The sequence below is a fragment of the Chionomys nivalis genome, chromosome 8 (genome assembly GCF_950005125.1).
Source record: "Chionomys nivalis chromosome 8, mChiNiv1.1, whole genome shotgun sequence".
NCBI lineage: Eukaryota > Metazoa > Chordata > Mammalia > Rodentia > Cricetidae > Chionomys > Chionomys nivalis.
The window spans coordinates 25,526,429-25,546,629 of NC_080093.1; the positions used below are offsets into that span (position 1 = coordinate 25,526,429).

Sequence of the window (20,201 nt, forward strand, 5' to 3'; positions counted from 1 at the left end):
GAATTTTGAAAATCCAGATGATCCGAGCATAGCTGTAGATATGGACTGACTGAGGCACACTACACACTGCAGCCAAAACAGCTAACAATGAAAGATTAACTATCTTTGAATGCAAGAAGGATCAATAAAAACCCAATCTGGAAATGTTTAGGGACCTACGTACAGACCCAGAGGGGACATGTAGGGTTCTGAGGTCTCTAAGGGACTAACGTCAGATTCATCAGCACTAGACTATGTCACCAAGTAATCTGGGGAGCCAGTTGAGCTTCACCATCTAATACATGTTCGGTGAACACCCATTTAGTCCCTACCTGCTGGGTACCTGGAGCAAGCACAGTAGAGCTCTGACTTGTCTTCAGAGTAGACTGCCAAATGATATTCACAATTTACAACTTGACTTCCTTGAGCTTCTGTGAAAATTAAAGCGTTTTCTAAGGACTTAAAACCAGATTCATGAATGAGTTGGGAGATTATCTATGAGGGTGTCTGTTTTGATTAAAAGGTAAAATATACAGCAATTTATTTCATTCTCCTCATGACATTATAAATGTTTCTTCATAGCTTTCGTTTGGACCAGGTGGTCTCCTAATAGCAGCCAAAAATTCCAGTACTGACACACAGATATGCTATATGAGATACATAATTTTTATTGAAAAACTCATAAATATCCTACAAAATAATCTTTGCGATTCGGTTTAACTCTATTCTAAGGTTGTTTAGCTTAGATACCACCTAAACCATAATTTTATTTTTCTGTTGTTGCCCATATAGCTTGACTTCCTGAAGCACTACCCTGTCTTTCTAGTAATAAGATGACAATGTCCAGTTCGTTTTATCCAAGCTAACAGTCCAAAGATTTACAATTTTAATCTATGTGCCACTTCTTCCTTTTACTTTACCACACCAAAATTTAACTTACAGAAACAGAAATTAGTTCGGAAAGGATGAATGATATAATGAATGTCTAGAAACTTTCTGTCGGTCAAGTAACGACTACCCTGCAAGATGGCAGAAGATCCTGAGCACTGGAAACCTATCTTCACCAACTTAGCTTCATCAACTGAAAAAAAAGGGCAAGCATCTGCTTTTGCATCCAACAAGGAAGCCTGAAGTTTTGTTTGGACAGGCAGGTCTTCTGGCATCCCCGCATCTCTGTCCTTCTGTGTAACTGATACAGCACATTTCCAAGCCCATAAATTCCTTCAAAAAATCCTTCTCTTGTGACTCCGCCCACAACCAAGCAGAGATAGAGGGAGAAAGGAGATGGAGTCAAGAGAGAGCCAGCAGACAAAGAAGAGGCCATGAAGGAACTCCCCAGAGTCAACTGGTGTTGCACTGTCACGGTTGGCTGCAAAAAGGATTCCAGAGCACTCCAGGATACACGCTATGTGACGCTGTTGCAAGGCTTGCCAACAGCAGGATCTTCACAACGTGACCTTGCAGGTTCCCTGGGAATGGCTGGGTTCCCACTTCATCAGATGTATGATTTCATTGTACACACGGTGAGGGGCATCCATCCCCCAGATGAAATCCACGTGAGCCCATTCAGGGATGTTCTTGTGGTAGATGAGGTTGGTCACTTCAGAAAGCAGTGTTTGCACGTCATCTGGGTTTGAAAGCCAGTCCTGACCTCCAGTCCACATTGCTGTGGGGACCGTCATATCACGGACTTTGTACCTTATGGGAGTGGGCTAGATAAAAGAGAATAGTTTGAACTCCACATAATATTTTTAACATCCAAATTCACAGCTTCTATTTCAAGTAAACAGAAGGCACATGTCCTGGCTTGTGATAAAAAGTGTGTATGAGAGTTAGAGTCACGCAGAATTCTGCTAAGAGCTTCTGTTCTAGGTCCAATTTTAAGGAAAACTTTCTTAACATGATTCAACTTTAGTGTCTTTATTGTGAAATAGAGACAACAGCACTAAAACCTTACTAGATCCTGTGAGAAGGTATGCAAATTTGTAGTGTGTGTGTGGTGTGCACGCGCCCATCCCCGTGCCTCTGTGTGTGTGCACATGTGCACATGTGTGTATGTATGTCTATAGGGATTTATCTCAGGGTTTTATGCATGCTGAACACATGTTATAACACTAAGCTGCACTGCAAACCCTATGTTGTGTACTTTAGACATTGAATAATGTATACTTTTCTTATTAAACATTTTGTATGTAAATTTCCTTTTAAAATAATGTCCTTGTTAGTTACAGTTTATGGGACAAAATTGGAGACACTCCACTGAAAAGACAAGGGAATCCGTTTCCAAAGTCTGTGTATCCCCAACAGACACAGTGCAGGTTCAGCTTCACTGAACCTCCCAGACCAGGAGAAACCACAGATCAGCCTCAGGCACTAGGCTACTCTAAACTAAGGAGGGCATAATGTTAAATACCTGTCCCAACCCCATATCCAGCTTCACCCTAAATCACCCAAAGAAGTCTCCTTTATCCAGGGAACATCTGCTCAGACAATGCTGGTAGACTTTCCCGGCAGTCTTAGCCCTCAAGATCAGTCAACACTCGGAAATTTTCACGGAACCAGGGAGGCCGGCTTCTCAGCACAAAACCAACTGCAAGCCGCAGTTTCCATCCTAGATATCTCCTTTGTCTTCCAAGCAGAAGGACACTTTCTGGTGTGGTAATGCTCTTTCTCATCCTATGGGTGATAGGATACCCGTAATACCCCACCTAGCTCTAGCTGACACCATCGGTGGCATCTTCCCACGCATTTGTTTTTCTACCCTTCACTGCCATCTTCTCACCCCTAGTCTGCATTCGTCATCAGCTCTAGAACTCAGTCTACCAAATCTTTATAAATGAAAAACATCTTAGAACTTAAATGTTCTCTCTAAAGCCCTGGTTCTGAAGACAGTCAAGGGCGATCTCAAAAGAGGTAGTTGAAAAATGTGACTTAAATTTGGTATCCAAGGGCAACCACACAGTTCATCCAATTTCCCAACATTTTAAATCTGGGTGGATTACTGCACTGGATGTTAAGTATAATGTGAGACCCCCAAAGAAATAGTAGTCTGTGTATAAACAGTTTTTATATCTATATTCATGATAACCAGGGATCTTCAGTGAGACATTTCTACTTAAAAGAGCATACTCATTCAATTCTGATTCTCCACATTTCTATTTCATACTCCTGGTAATGTAATACTATTTGTGTGTTTCTTTTGTATTTTAGATAAAAATTATATTCATTGAAAGTATGATCAGAAAGCACGTGTGTGTGTGTGTGTGTGTGTTGTATCTATCTGTGTATATGAGGCACTGTGTGCATGGATGGAGACCAGGGGAGCATGGGGCAGCTTGTCTACCACAGCTTGTCTTGTCTCCTTGAGACAGGGCTCTTACTGAACCTGGCGTACACGATTTTCTTGGCTAAACTGATTGGTCAGTAAGCACCAGGAATCCCCCAATCTTCAACACCCAATCCCCAACACTGAGATTATAGAGAGGCTTGGTCATGCCTGGCTTTTAATGTAAGTACTGAAAGAACTCAGATCCTAATGTTTACACAGCAAGTACTCTTACCTGAGGACTATCTCCCCAGAAAAGGCATCTAAAGGGTTGGATGTAGAATGGTTTCTATTTTACAGTGAGTACGTCCTGAATCATGGCAGCCTACCCACAATCCCACGGGCTTGAGGTACAGAGCCATGACAAACAGGAATCTCCATTTACTGCCTCAGGCTCTCTTTACTGTGTTACATGACACCATCATAGCGTCTCTATGTGCATGTTTGTTTTGGTCCTAAAATGACCCGTTTAGCATGCACTCATCCCTGATTAACTCGATCCCATCTTGCTCCCAAGAAACCATGGTGCCTTGCTCCTGGGACAGGTTCAATGAAACAGGCTTCCCACTCCTTGCAGAAATGAAGAGGCTGCTGGGTAAACTGTGTACTTTTCTATTTTCAGACACAGTTAAACGTGAACTATCATCTCTCCTGCTTGAATTTCTGTGTTTTATTCCTATCACGGGAATAACATGCCACTGGAGCTCCCTTCTCACACATTTCTGAAGGGTGATGTGATTTTTGCAGGTGATATTTGACAGACTTACTTGGTTGCATTTCTCCAGATTTTTGGTCTCACTTCCCCAGTCAAAGGCACGGAGTTCACCAGAATTCACTGCCTAGAAAGAAAGAAAGGGGGGGGGGGATTAAAAGGGAGAGATAGGGTATTGGAATGCTCACTCAATTCCATCTTCGGTTGTGAGGAAAGCAGAGAACAAAGCTCTTTGGGCTATTCTCTCACTCCACTCTAGCAGTCCTTTTAGAAGAGGGCAAGGCAAACCTCTGGCTCTTTTAGTGAGAAATACAGCATGCAGCAGAGCTTTGCCATTACATCTCTTGCAGGAAGTGACTCTCTGGTGTATCAGTGTGGATGGGTGTGTGGTACAATTCCAGATGCAATGGTAGGACTGCACACTGCACCTGTGCAATGCCATGCTGATGGGAGACAGTACCTAGAGCTTTTCTATGGACCTCCTTCTCCTCCCTCCTTCCTCCCTCCCTGTCCCTTCTTCCTCCCTCCCTCCCTTCCTCTCTTTTTTCTACTCTAACTCTACTCCCCATCTCTCTTTCTTTTTCCACATGTATATGTGTGTGCACACCCACACACCCCTACCTTTCTCTCCCGAGACTGTAATGCTTACTACACCAAAAACTCCTGTGAAAATTTCTTTCTGCAGTTTGACCAACCCTAACGTTTTTGTTCTGGCTTGACTGTGCTGCTCAGAAAGCCGAAAAGGTCAATTAGAAACAGAGCTTTTGCAACTCTGACTCCAGACAGAGAAGGGTCTCATTTGAATCATGCTGCTCTCAAGATACAGCAGAGACAGGCTTACGCACTTTCTGCCCTTGCCTCCTATCACTGGGAATTTCAAATCAGTTCACAATCTAATATCAGTGGCCAGATTCTAACTCGGGATAAACAGAAACCTTCTGGATATATGATTATCCCACACAAAATGTGCAAGGATTCTTCCCCAGGGCTGCAAGTGGGCACTCTTACCTGGCTCCAGTGAAGAATATTCTGCACAGATGTCCCAGCAGGCGAATGGGCCACATAGACATTTGCTCGGCTCTGTAACAAAGCATAATGACTTCAAGACCAGATGTCAGTCTTGTCAAGAACAAACCTCCATGGTGTCAGACTAAGACATGGGAGCACCATTAAATCAGCAACCATAATCTACTGAACAGAAAAATACAAGCATGTACAGCAACTGCCACTGCCTTCTGGTAAAACCATGTTGTTCATTGGAGAATGGGTTCTCATTAAAAAGACCTTACAAGTTTCAGCCTTAGCACTGCAAAAATAGATTAAACACTAATGAGTAAGTAACTCTACTAGAGAAATTTAGAATAAGGTCTGGAGTACTGGACCTAGCTCTATTATTCGATTTTAGAGTGGATCTGGCAACTTAGCTAAACCCTGAATTCAGCACATTAGCCTGGACAGTGGAGACATTAATAACACTTGTTTCTTGGGTGATGTGGGAGTCCCCTCCATGTGTTGCTTGTATTGGTTAATGAATAAAGAAACTGCCTTGGCCTAATAGGGCAGAACTTAGGTAGGCGGAAAAGACAGAACTGAATTCTGGGAGGAAGAAAGCCGAGAGGGAGAGACATCATGGAGCCGCCAGAATCAGACATGCGGAATCTCTCCTGGTAAGCCACTGCCACGTGGCAATACATAGATTAATAAAAATGGACTAACTCAAGGTGTAAGAGTTAACCAATAAGATGTTAGGGCTAACAAACAAGTGGGCCCTCCTGCAACACTTGGGTTTATTGTCAGGAGCAATTTAAACTGGCACAGTACAGATGCCTATTAAATGGTGCTTATAACTTAATTCTTTGTTTTCCTTCTTTAAAAAGACAATTTCTTAGTAATGAAGGACATTATTCCAGTCACTGAGAATGCTACAGGCACGGCAATCCTCCTTCGTCAGCTCTCCCGGGGATCTTCTGCCCGATGATCCATGCTGTGGCCAAAGTGTTCCTCACTATCATCTCTGTCTGATTAGTCCACCATTGCAAGTCCTAGAGTAGTGGTTCTCAGCCTTCCTACTGCTCACACCCTTTAATACAGTTCCTCATGTTGTGGGGATCCACAGCCATAAAATTATTTTGTTGCTACTTCATAGCTGTCATTTTCCTATTGTTATGAATTATAATCTAAATATCAGAATATCTGATATGTGACCTCTGTGGGGATCGTAACCCAAGGGTTGAGAATTGCTGTCCTAGAGACTCAACATCAGTTTGTTCTGAAATTACTTCATAGCCCCACTTTTTTAAAATCTATTTTCCTTCCTTCTCTAGGAATTATCTCAAGAGTCACATCATCTTCAACTCATCCATGCTACAGAACTCGCTGGGTGATGCCACCTGGAGCTATACCTAAGGCAAGCTGAAATTCCCATTTCTGTCACGGAAATGCAAATCAAAAGTTCTCACATGGAAGACAAAGATGAATAATGTCTGGTTGATTGACTTCCTGCTTCCTGGTGACTTTTCTCCATGTATTTATTTCCTGTAGGTTTTCAACCTTTGTATGTAATCTGTCAAGTTAGGGTCTGGCAATGCAAGCTTGCCCAACACTTTCTTACAATTAGGAAATCGCAAATTACATGCTGCACACACCAAGTCTCCAGCCCTTGGTTGGTGTTAGTTCATCTTCAAGGACTGAGACTAAGAACTCCCAGCTTGGCTTAGCAAATGGAGCTCCTACTCACCATGTTCATATTGTTCGTGTTGAATCCCCCCAGAAGTAAAATGATGTTGCTGCAGATTTGGTCAAGAATCATCTGGCCACAAAGGTAGATAAAGAGCTGTCTGAAAAATCTAGTCTGGTACAGAAATTCTTGTCTGCCAAATAATCCCTGTAAAGATCAGAGATGAAATAATGTTGACAGCAATATACCCAGGAACAAAAATGGCCTCCATTTAATATGCATTTTAAGAAACTGGGCTGAAAGATTTCCCTGCAGACAGACAGCTGGGCTGTCACTTACCTTGATCATCATATCTGGCAGCAGCAGAAATTTGGTACCAGGACTTTTTGCATATTTAACAGTGGCTATAGGGGCTAAGGCAAAATACATTTTGATTTTATGAGCTAGCTCTGGCATCGTGGAAAATGCAATAAAGCCTGGAAGAGAGAACAATTAATCACTGTGGGTATGGAATGTCCAAGAACTTATAAAAATGTACATTTTGCTTTTGTCAAAATCCTCTAATAGTTATGTGTGACCATGTCTTAACCTTCCTCTGTTGCACTTGTAGGATTCAGGGATGTAATGTGTGTATGGGGTGCGGCGGGGGGTGGGCTCAATACGAAAACTCTTGTGTTTCACATGACACCTTTCATATTTGTTTTTAGGTAGTATGTTCTCAATGAGTTAAATTGTTCAGTGTGTACACCCAGAGTAGAAAGAGTATTTTTCCCCAAATACTCTTATTTATCAAAGACCTCTGCTAAATATATGGAAGAGAAATGTTGTCCCATGAATCCAGGAAATCATGTATATATGCACATTTGAAATAATGTATGTATGCGCATTCTGTATTTAGGCTGATGTCTCCAGGCTGATAGATGGGATAAAAAAAAGTTGACTTGTGACCTCTGTTCAGTTCCCAGAAACTGAATGGGTCTGAGAGAAGACAGAATCTTCCTATATAGTCCTCTGCACCTGATTGGTTTGCTAACTGTAACAAAGGTAAGCTCAAGAGAGACTTGCTACCCTCTCTCGCTCTCTCAGCTGTCCTGTGGGTACAAATGGCCTATCCTGAACAGATTTATTTTTGACCAGATTAGATCTCCTCTCAAATGTTAAGATCTGAGAACCCTAAATGACCTCTCCAGGAAAACTTCTCATCATGCAAAGCAAGTTCGAGGTTTTTATTTTGACAGCCCCATGGTTTACCATTAGACTAATGCATGCTTTCTTGCTCATTCCTCTCAAAACAGCATCTAGCCTTGCCATTTGCACCTCTGCCTTGGTAGAGGGAGGACAGAATTTCACTTGGGAGAGTGAAATTCCTAAACATAAGGCATTTCAGAGAAAAGTAAATGACCTTTGTATTCATTGGGAAAAATTGTGACTAGTGAAAAGACAAGTTTGGTGACACCATTTATGATCAGTGAGAACTTTGGCAGAAAGGGACCACCTGGAGAGTCAATACCCACAGCCAGAGTGACTGCATGGTCTGCTGGCACCGTGGTATATTGCTGAGTTAAGACAACAGCAAGAAGCCTGTGAGTTAAGCTAATGCTGAGTGAGGTCTATGAGCCTAAATTCATAATGCTTTAGTAGGATAGCAGGCTTCAAAGGAATCCATGTCGGTTCCTTGACAGATTGGATTTAGTAATTTTCAGTGGTCGTGAAGATGGAAGTAAGACTCTTGTAGGAGCTGAGGAATGTGTGTGTGTGTGTGTGTGCGTGCGTGCGTGCGTGTGTACTTCCCATTCAATGTGTTGTCCTCACGGAATGTTAGTTATTTGACATGTGTAAGTGCAGATATTGGCTTAGTGGCTCACAGTTAAGTCCTACTTCTTTCATTATGTCACAATTCATTCATCTAGAAAATGGGGATATGAATTATTTTCCAAAAATTCTTGTTCAGAGATGAAGCAAAATGATGCATTTCTAATGACAAGCAGTTAGTAAATATTCTTATAAGACAATTATCATTATTACAAAAGGCTAAAACATTACAAAGATGATATTGAACCCACTTAACTTCATCTTTATAAAGAGTATAACCCCTGTCTTGGTATTTAGACACAGCTTCCCTGATTAAAAAAAAAATGTCTTTTTCTCTAGAAAACTGTAATTCTGCTCTCAACCCAGATTTAGCCTTAGGGAAAAAAAAAAACCAAAAAGAGATCTGATGAGTCCCAGGTTTGAAACCCTCCTTTTGTTACACAGTTCTTCCTCCTGGTGCAAGCCTAATAGTGTTTTCTCATTGGTTTGGGTCTGATGAGAGCAGAACAGTCACCATCCCCACGTCCCCGGGTAAGTGATCTTGTTCTGAGGGACTGTCAGGTACGTCTTTCACAAATTCACTCAAAGCATGACATACTAACAGGAAGAGAGAAACTTGAGGTAATACCATCAGTTCTGTTTGTCCCTTGATGAGAGATAGCATGTTGTATCTTTGCTATTGTTCACTGTGAGGCCAACTTTGAACTCAAGACTTCATGCACTGAACACATTCATTGAGTGTATACCAGGACTACACACTTCTATTACAACTGTGTTGTAGACAAAATACTGGCCTTCACAGAGCTAACACACATTATTGTATTAAGTAGTCCAATTAGAATACCCTTAAGAAAGAATTCTTATCTCTATTTTGCAGATGATGAAATTGAGACCAACATGATTAAAGAATTTGCTTTGGGATATCATCTAAAGCGTGGCAGAGATGGCATTTGCATCCATACCATTGCTCTTTCTGCCACATCCCAGGCCTCCTTCAGTTCAACCTCTGTTTCCTGAAGCTTTTACAGCCACTGAAGAGGAGAAGGCCAGTTGAGGGGAGGAACTGACTGAGTCCAGCCACAGTTTTGGTCTCAGGCTCATACTTCTCCAGATACAAACCTCTCCTGGGAACCTACCCATGGTGGTGCCTTGTGAATAGCCAACATAATAGATCTTTTTCTGGCCTGTTTTCTGTAAGATAAAGTTTATCACAGCGGGAAGGTCAAACCTAGCCATTTCATCATAACTACAAGAGGGAAAAAGCAAAGTTAGATGACAATTATGATACAAACAGAGCACAGTCAAAATCACTCACTTCCCATGCCCAGGTTCTGCCAACAAGGCTCCTCATGTCAGCTCTGCTAACTTCTTCCTGTGCTCCTCATAACCCTCAAAATGGATTTGTTCCAAACCTGTGGTGACACCGTGAGGCCACACACTGATAGAAAGGTCATTCTCTCTAGATACTGTTATAGAATGATGATTATTAAATCGTTTTGGACACACAAGCCAAATGTAAGAAGTGTTCTACCCCCTAAGGAGAACCACACAGAGGGATGCAGATTTCTTTGTAGTGGAGCAGAACTCTTGTCTGATGAAGTGGATAAGAATGGGTTGAATATCAGTGGTAAGTGAGGACCTTAGGAACTTGAGTGAAGTTATGAGAGATACAAGTTAAGTTGGTGGCATACGAAGATTAATATATTCCCATTTAATGACACTTGGTCTCCTCTCCTGGGATATCAGCCATGTTGACACATATGAGGGAGTTAATCCTAGATACTCACTCCCACAAAAATAAACTTACAATTTTCTCATTCCAGTCTCAACCACCCGATACCAGCCACTGTTCTCACCCCAGACCTTGGAAAACCCATTCTTCTCCATTCTTCCCCAAAGCATCACAAGATAGGTAAAAGAGAAAAACCCGGGAAATATCAAGTTGGAATTTTGGTGATACAACTAAATGGGCTATCCAAATGCAACAAGTCAATGTTCTTTACCCAGTTCTTCCAGGCACATCTATGGCCACCTCTATCCTCAAAGTTTTCTTGTACCTGAAAGCCCAGAACTCATCTTGATCTATAGAGAGAGTCTTGTGTTTCCGAGACCAGGTATTTCCTCTGCTGTTTCCCATCCACACATCAAAGCCAGCATCCGCCAGAATGAAACCGAGGCTGTTGTTGGGCAGGTTGGAAATCCAGTTGCTAGCATCCCCAAGAAGGCCATGCTGCAGTAGCACCACTGGCCTGGATCCTGCAGACAGGAGAAAATTCCAACTGGGGTGAAATGTTCTCTGTTCCTCTTGTGCTTTCTCTACAAACAAGGAATTGCATGCCAGAAATCCATGTGCAAATCTTTCTTTTGCCACTTACTAGTTGGATTATCTTTTGACTTGTTAAAGCGTTTTTGTGTTTTAATTTCTTTACCACCAGAAAATAGTCTTCTTCTTCTTCTTTTTTTTTTTTTTTTGATATGAATAAACAAGATACATCACAGGCAGCACACTGCCTGTCAAAGGAACTTTAAGTACAGCACTGTTAGTATTAGGTCCTCAGAAAATATCTGGGCTGTTTCAGAAGAGGCTATTTTATAATGATGAGCATACACACGTGTATATAACACATGGTCTAAGCTACTACATGTAAAAAGGACCCTTGCTTCAGAAAAAATGTGCCTCTCGGAATAAAGATATAAGCTGGGTGTGGTGGAATACAGATGCAATACCAGGACTGAGGTGGCTAATTCAGGTGGATCATGATTTTGAGGTCAGCCAGGGCAACATAGCAAGACACTGTCAAAATCTAGATAAATAGTCGTTATCAATTACAGCCCATTAGGAAGTAAAGGGATATTACAAATATCAGCCACAAGGGGGCTGTATTGCACACCAATTGTGCAAAAAGGGTTTTTCAATGCTTGACCCCCAGATGGGTGCCCATGTTCTCTTCCATACTGATCAATCAATACAGTCACTTGACTGGAAGAACCAAGCCTGTAGGATTTGTGGAACTTAGTGTAAAGTCTGTTCCTCGGGTATTCATTTATTTGCACATTTCGTACCCTCATCTCACAAATAAACTTCTCAGCACCTAGCCTAGTCTCAGCATCGTGTTAGCTGTTGCCCAGGTCTTGAATGAAATAGCGATCCCTGCTTTCATTGAGTTTCCACTCTGGTAGAGGAGAAAATAACCTGTTTAGAAAGTAGCTACCATATGGAATGTCTTTCGGCATTATAAGGGAAAGTATGAGGGAGAGAGGCCGAATGTTAACAGCTGGTATGAGGCTGCATTCTGACTAGAGTGGTCAGGGAACAAGAAGGGTCTTGGAAAGCCGCAAAGACAGAATTGTAAGTTCAAAGGCAGTGGGGTGGGACCCAAGTAGAGCCGCACCAGGTTAAACATGTGGTAAACAGGCCGTCATTTTCAAAAGGCTATCCCAGTACAAATTGGGATAAACAGAATTCTGAACTTTTACATCAAAGACCAATAATGATTGCCCAGTATTTTTTAAGAACATGTTGGGTTTTTTTTTCTCTTTTGGCTTTTTTGGGGACCTGCCACCCAGCTTCCAAATAAATTGTACGCAGAGTCTTATTATTACTTATAATGTATGGCTTGACTTATTTCTAGCGAGCTTTTCTTAGCTTAAATTATCCCCTCTACCTTTTGCCTCCGGACTTTTATCTTTCTCTACTTCTGTGTGTCTTACTTTCACTTTTATTCCATGGTTGGCTGTGTAACTGGGTGGCTGGTCCCTAGTGTCTTCCTTTCCTTGTTCTTGCACCTTCCTCTTTTCTCTCTTTTTCCCTTTTATTTATTCTCTTCTCCTGGCAGCTCACCTATCCCTCTTCTGCCTAGCTATTAGCTATTCAGCTCTTTTCTTATACCAATCAGGTGTTTTAGACAGGTACAGTAACACATTTTTACAGAGTTAAACAAATACAGCATAAAAGAATACAATTACATCCCTAAAACAAATGTTCTACAACATAAACAAATGTAACACATCCTAAAATAATATTCCACAACAATCATGGGCTGCACTCTAATGACCATCTTGATATATATATATATATATATTAATATATATATTATATCATATATTATCATGGAATTTCTGGTGTGGTGTGTGGCAGACTTATAATGAAAAATGATGAGGAAACCAAGAAAATGAAGCACTTGGTATTATAGCAGACAGATACAGAGGACCCGAGAAGGTATGTTTGGGCACCCATGACAAGCAATGTAGTTGCTGTTCAGAAAATAAAAGGCACAGAGACCAGTGGGAACCAGTACGCACATACTTTGTTGATGAGGATGAAAGTTTAAAAACAGCATCAACTGAGAATCTCATAGGAAAACAAAACTAAGCAACTGACAAACACACGCTGAAAATTAAATAGGTGCGCCCAGATCCTGGCTCCTCCTCCTTAGTGGAAAAGGAGGCGACCTCATAAATATCTGAAATACTCTTTGGGTGAGGAACATATTGCACACTGTCAAGCTTCCGACGCTTGACTGGAGCTTTCATTCTTTATTGATATGGTTGATATGGTCTTTTCAAGGGATCATCAGGGAATGTTCTAGAATTTCTATGTAGGAGGGATTTGGAAGTAGATTAAGTGTCAGAAGACGTTTTTAATTTTTAAAAATCCATTAAAATTGACTTTTCTTGAAGATTTTGTTTTGTTCTGTTTGTGGGTTTTACTTTGTATCTCTCTCTCTCTCTCTCTCTCTCTCTCTCTCTCTCTCTCTCTCTCTCTCTTTATCTATTGTGGTGTGACTGAATCCAGGGCCCCACAAATGCTTGTCATGTGTTCTACCCCTAATCTCCCTCTCTAGATCAAAGGTAATTTTGGAAAGAAAACATGTCTGAGATAGTTGAATATGGGTATGGATAGGTTGTAATATGATACGGGGGAACTGACATTATCTTTTAGCCTAACCAAGAGACCTCAGACTGACTGCCCTAAGAGCCAAATTTAATTCTACATATCAAGAAAGTCTGGGCTGCAAGAAGATTATCCTACTGGGGAGATACCATACCTTCCTTTTTGAATTGTGTCAGTCCTTGAGGGATTCTGTTCACAGATAGGATATACCCGTCTTCAGTTACAACTTCATACTCCTCACTGGGATAACCCTTGTGTTTGATGATTTCACTCTACGGGAAACAAACAAGAACCTTACAGTTGATTTAGCGTTCAGCTCTACGTGGTCACTGTCCCAAGGTCTCAAGAGTAAGAGTAGCTTCTCTGGTGTTGCAAGGTCCTTATTGGTGGCTTTCATTTGTTTTTACGTTTTTCAGTAGTGGCGCTCAAACCCAGGGTCTCACACACTAGGCAAGTGCTCTACCACTGAACTGTACCCCATCTTTCTTACTTCTTCATTGTTCATATGGAGAATGAACAAATCATGGCTTTCAGTAGTCCAGGGCAACTCTGTCAATCTCCCCTGGCACCTTCTAGGAAGGCAGAACATGGCTATGGAATCCACTGTATTAGGAGCTCTGAAGGTACATCCCAGTAATCTGTCAATCTGCTTCCAAAAGGTCTTCACAGAGTTCTGTTCGAAAAACACTGAACCAGAACGTGGATTCCAAAGCCTGAATGTATCCCAGAATCATTCAGGGCCATTGAACACATGGAATCTTAGTTTCAGGACAGGTTAGAAATCAGGTCGTTGTTCTGCAATGCACGTCTGTTCTGGGGGTGTCTTGGGGACATTCCTGAGCCCCACAGTCTTTCAGACTCTTTCAGCTTTAAATTTACAGACAGTAATTTTTATTCTTTTAGACAGAAAACCCTCCTTGGATTTGGGGATAACTATAAAAGTGTTATACATAAGATTTTTTGGCATGCAATTTCAAGATTCTCAACCTCCTTCAAGCCTACACTGGATCACTGGCATTGTCTTTTTTTTTTTTTTTTTTTTTTTTTTTGTTCATCTTGCATACATTACATCCCAACTGCTGTTTCTCTCTTTACACTCTTCCCAGTCCCTTTCTCCCAACTTTTTTTTTCTCCCCTAGATCCACTTCTCCTCCATTTCCCTTCAGAATGTCAAGGTAAACTTGGCCTAACAAGATGCAGTAAGACTAGGCACTGAAATTTCCAACAAGCTTCAGATGCTGAAGAAGCTGCTTGTTCTGGAGACTATCCTTCAAGAGTTGCTGTTGCGGTCAGCTCGGCGAGATAAGATACACACATGAAATGTTTGAGAGCTTCTGAGAAAGCTTATGTAATATAGGGGTGGGTGGGTGATGTGTCAATGACTGAGGGATGTGAGGGAAGGAAGGCAGAGAGGGATTCTGACCAGGGAGAAATCCACGAACAAGACCAGGTAGGCAAAATTTTGTGGAAGATAGAGAATTTGAGTTTGTCTAAGACTGAATAGGTACTACCTAAGAGAAACTAGGAGGTAGATTTTAGGGGCATGGGCATCTTAGAAAAAAAAGGATTATATGTTAGTAAACACTGTTAAGAGATGGTCAACATGCTGTATTTGGCAGGAGAACTTACACAGGATAATATTAAAACATAAATTTGTTTACATAAAAATACATATCCAAGATATTCAAAGATGTCTTAGCAGTCATTTTCCCTTTTTGTTTTGTGGTAAGGTCTCTTTCTCTATGTAACCCTGGACGTTCTTGCTATGCTGTCTAGGCTGGTCTTGAAAGCACAGAGATCCATCTGCTTCTGCATTCTGAGTGTTGGGATTAAAAGTACATACCACCATGCCTGACTGCATAGCCATTTTTGGAGTTATATCTATCAATGTGTATGTACATACATACATGTGTGTGATATTAGCATGCACAATATATGTATTTTGAGTCAGAGACTCACTGTAGAGTCCAAGCTGGGCTTGAGCTTGGACTGCTTCTGTCCTCCTAAGTGTAAATTAAAAATTCTAACCATATTTAATATTTAACTTTCAACATAATTATCTATTTTAAAATTTTTGCCTGAAGGAAAAAAATCAGTTATATGAATTAAAACATTACTTTAAAAATGTTTACCCATTCTGGTTTTTTTTTTTGTGTGTGTGTGTGTTGCTATATTATGGGATAAGAGTTTTCTCTGTTTTACCTAGAAGCTTGTGACTGCCGGTGTTTGCCACTATACCCAGCTATAAGAGTTCTTAATAGACATATTGCGTGTGAATTATGCTTCAAAGCCTGTCTGCTCTCTAAGAATCCCACCTGAAAGAAACAGGCACACCACAAAGTAGAATGTGCTACATAAAATTGAATAATGTTCTTTTTTAAAAGCTTGGGAAACTCTTTGTGGTGTAGATTGTTAATAATAAAGTATTGGGAAATGGCAAATTCTATGCGATGTTCCTTAGTCTTCTCAGAAAATTCATAAATTTACAAGAAGATTACAGGACACAACAAAGCTGTTGGGGTTAGCTTGGTGTATGAATGTGTTAACACATTAATCGTTATTGGCTCTGAAGTTCTTAGGTTTTGTACAAGAGAATCATACTGCTCTTATAATAAAAATACTAAGATTTAAAAGTCAACTCACGATAAGCTACTCTTATCTTGAATATGGCTTGAATATGGCGTGTATATGGCATGTTTTCAGCTGCTCCAGTTCCTCAACATGCCAACTTCTTCGCCATCAAACCCCTTCCTCCTGTTTATTCTTCTGGCTTCAGGCAACAAAACATTTTTCCCAAAGTCTGGGTTAGTTTTCTCTATTTTAAGCTTTTCTCCATTGGATCTTAGTCTTGCGATGAGTAATTGAGAGTTTGCCTTTTGTGCTGGATTGTCAGCTCAGTGAAGCCAGGGCATTTGATTTTTTGGGATTTCTCTGTGGCCTCAGTGCATAGCCCAACTTCAGGCATCCTCAGTGGGGGACCTCAGCTCTTTCCAGAGATCCTGACAGCCTAAAGCCGCTGGGCATGTGCAGTGGCTGGTCCAGGAAGGCAATCTTTGTCAAAGAGACTCCCCAGATGCTGGAGAATTTTGTGTGGGGCATTCAGGATTCCTGAAGATCAGCAGGAATGTACCAGGAGGGCAAACATGAGGTAACCAAAAGGATGGTTGAAAGAAGCCTGATACCTGTACTCTGTCGACTCAGAATGTTGCTACAGTCTGTAAGCTTTAAGAAACTATAATAGCAGATGATGGTGATGAAGCCTGACAGTCCCGCGAGGATTCATGAAAAAACAAAACAACAACAACGAAAACCTTCTACTCCTTTGTTATAGGCTGCACTAGAAGAAAAGAACGTTTGTATAGAAAGGGTTTCCAGTCCCAAAACATTAAGTTTCCTGTCTTAATGGGGATATCAGGTGAGGTTAAGGAGCATCCAGCACAGTCATCTCACACATCTGGAAGTCGACTCTCCACCCGGTCACATGGTAGGGTTTAGTAGTTATAATTATAGTCCTGTGTCTAGGTGAGCCTGAATTTAAATTGCAGATCTACCAAGTAGCAGCTGTCAGGCTCGTTTAACTTGTTTAAATGCCTCTTTGATCTTAGTGTCTTGATTTGAACAGTACAGATAATCATATCTCCAGGACAGAGCACTGAAAATGAAATTGTATCTCTACCATTTTTATTTCAATACTGCCTATGGAATAAATGTACTATAATAAATGTACAGTGATCATGTACGATAAACCAACTAGGGGTTTGAGAATACACACAGAAATTCTCCAGAAGACTTCTGAAGGGATGTGCTGTTCTCTGTGCATTGTCCTCCCACAGCTCCTCTAACACAAGCAGGGACCTCTCATTGCTATTTGACAGAGTTAGCATCCAGAGCAGGATGTGAGTAGAAGCTACTAGAAGCAGATGCTCTCACAGCAAGAGGTCAGAGTGACACTTTTATCAAAAGGGACAAAGCAACAACAACAAAAAAAAAAAAAAAAAAGAGAGAGAATGAAAATCATCAAGGGTCTAAGACAGATCACACATGTTTTGGTTTTTTCCTTGTTTATTGGGTGAATCTGAGAATTCAAGGAAAAATTAACTTGTTCTTAATGCCAGAAGAGATTAAGTCATTCACCCCAAATCACTGAATTTAATTGGGAAGCCCCAAGGCCTACGGCCAGCTAGGTTAGCTTTCTTCTAGTTCAGTGTGTTATTTTTCACCATACTGTTCTAGCAGAAAACATCTCAACACATAAAAATACACAGCATGCAGCTACTGCACAGATGCAAACGCTAACACATAGCTCTTAATTCCCCCCAAACATGAAAAACCCCAACTTACAACATTCATGAATGCTTCCGGATCTGCAGCTTTTGTTGGCATATGTCCCGAGTTCACATTTCTTTGGAGTAAATAAGCCACCAGGATCAGAAGCCATATCTCCACTCTGTGTGAAACAGTCCATGCTCTTGACAAGATTTCTGACATGGTCCAACATCTGCATTTGCTTTGTTCCTAAGGCTGTGACAACCACATCTGGAGTCAGGGGAAGGACCTGGAGGTTTAAAACATCTTTTGTGTGTTTTCCAGTGGCAAAAATCTGAAGCAGATAAAGCAGGTTTGGGAATAGGAACGAAACAACATGTGTAGGCTGCAAACATTGCTTAGAATGTCACAATCCCATCTGGCTCCTCCTGTTTCTCCTCACTCATCTTGTAAACACCAATCCTTCTGCTTCTAGGTGTGTCCAACTTTCCTTATTGCAACTGGGAGTTTCATGCATGTTCTTTATAGTCCACAAACACCTGTTGGCCGTCGCCATGTAAGAAGGGCCACAGGAAGCACCTCCCCCTTATGCTTAGTTCTTATCTTTGATGAATAGCAAGAAATGGAGCCTGCAGAACACACTGCAAGTTTCGGTAGCTGCCTATGCTGGCCTCAGTTGTCACTGTCCTGTAACTGAAGATCAAATGCAGGACTAATTACTTTATTTGAAATGTCAGAAACTTTAAGAACATTTCTTATTTTTAGTGCTGGGTGGAAATATTAATTATAAAACAGTATCTGTTTAGCCATTTCTCTCAAGTTTAATACATATATACCAAATTTTAAATTTGGCTTGTAGTTACTCGTTATTGTTGACAGTGATACCTAGTAATTAAATCACCTGAAGTAACCCAAATAATGAGTGGCAGCCTAGTTATTTTTATGAGCTACGTGTCCCAGTTCAGCAGACTGTGAGATAATATGAGAACAGCTCCTTGACCTGCTATTAATTGAGCAGGCCAAGAAGGAAGATTTATTAGTTTAAGTAAAGACTGTGCTTCAAGTTAATAAAAAATATACTAAGGTAACTTCTCTATGTTTAATATCAAGTCTTCAGCTTTAACAGCAGCCACACCCATTTGTAGACTTTGGGAATGTAGTGGGGGAAGAAGCCAAAGTTAAAGCTGGAAAGACGACTCTGTGGGACCGCGTCTGCCTGGATGATTCATCCTTCACCATCCTTACAGGCTGGGTAGGTGCGAAGAGGCAAGCCCTGGGTCTTTGTCTGGTTCTGGCTGAGCGTTCATCCACAGTAGTGTTGATTGCTACACGCTAGAGAGGAGGGATCTGACCCAGTTGGAAAAAGCAAGAATGAAGGACTGTCGCCCTAACGCTCCACATCCTCTCCAAGGAATGCACTGAGCTGGCTCTAAAGTTGTGCAAAATAAGATCCCAGAAGAGAACTTCACCTCCCACGGCTGACATTATAGGGTTTTAAAATGCTGTATTGCCTAAATGGGGGTAGGAGGTGGCTTTCGTTTTCATTTCAGGATTAAATGATTGCATTATCAAGCTAGATTGTGGTGACGGCAGATGTAAAACTTAGCTGTTGGGACTGGGGAGATTCCTCAGTGGTTAAGTGCATATACTGCTCTTGTAGAGGACCTAAACTCAGTCCTCAGTACAGAGGTCCGGTGGCCTATAATTGCCTGCAGCTCCAGCTTTGGGGATCAGACATCTTTTGGTCTCAGCGAGCACCTGCACACCTTACCCAATGCTCATTATCCGCGCGCACACACTTACACACATATGAGTGGGGATGCACATTATTAAACATAAAAAACAGGAGCTAGCAAATATCATTTCGAATGAGGTAACCCAGACCCAGAAAGACAATTATCACATGTACTTGCACATAAGTGGTTTTAAACATAAAGCAAAGAAAACCAGCCCACAAATCACAATCCCAGAGAGCTTAGACAACAATGAGGACCCTAAGAGAGACATACATGGATCTCGTCTATATGGGAAGTAGAAAAAGACAAGATATCCTGAGTAAATTGGGAGCATGGGGAACTTGGGAGAGGGTTGAAGGGGAGGGGAGAGGCAGGAGGGGAGCAGAGAAAAATGTAGAGCTCAATAAAAATCAATTAAAAAACATAAAAAATAAATCTTTAAAAAACTAGGAATCTTAATCCACTGTTTAATATTATAGTACTGTGGAAAGTCCCCTCAGTGTGTCCTTCCACATGAAAGTATGGAGTCAGATAACTCTGCCATGCTGTGTGAATTGCTTCTCATTACCGGGAAGAAATTGAACCCAGGACCCTGTGCATGCTACGCAGTGCATGTTGTTTCTTCAGGTTCTGGATTTAAAATGAGCTTACTATATGTTTGACATATATAAGCCATACATATTTGCTTCAACATGTTCAACTAAGCCAATTCTTACCTCCGAATAGTATGTTTCTGGTTTCTGTAGAGACTAACGACAGTTTCTTTCAGACAAAAAACTGACTGAAAAACAAAGCAAAAG

At 41.2% G+C, this 20,201-nt stretch overlaps 1 protein-coding gene across 1 annotated transcript; it reads right to left on the minus strand.

The window, feature by feature from the left end:
* Window positions 1-844: 844 nt before the first annotated feature.
* Lipm (lipase family member M) lies at window positions 845-17,906 on the minus strand. Its single transcript, XM_057778603.1, has 9 exons — window positions 17,741-17,906; window positions 13,554-13,671; window positions 10,563-10,761; window positions 9,642-9,751; window positions 7,033-7,169; window positions 6,754-6,900; window positions 5,025-5,096; window positions 4,072-4,143; window positions 845-1,691 (listed from the first exon to the last, which is right to left on the minus strand). The coding sequence occupies exons 1-9, from the start codon at window positions 17,885-17,887 to the stop codon at window positions 1,425-1,427; spliced, it is 1,269 nt and encodes a 422-aa protein (XP_057634586.1). The 5' UTR covers window positions 17,888-17,906; the 3' UTR covers window positions 845-1,424.
* Window positions 17,907-20,201: the final 2,295 nt, after the last annotated feature.

Coding starts and splice junctions, on each gene's coding strand:
- Lipm (XM_057778603.1), bottom strand. CDS start 17,887: ATGTCAGAAATCTTGTCAAGAGCATGGACTGTTTCACACAGAGTGGAG. Junction 13,672..17,740: donor CGGAAGCATTCATGAATGTT/GTAAGTTGGGGT, acceptor TGTTTCCCGTAG/AGTGAAATCATCAAACACAA. Junction 5,097..6,753: donor ACACGAACAATATGAACATG/GTGAGTAGGAGC, acceptor GCTTTGTTACAG/AGCCGAGCAAATGTCTATGT.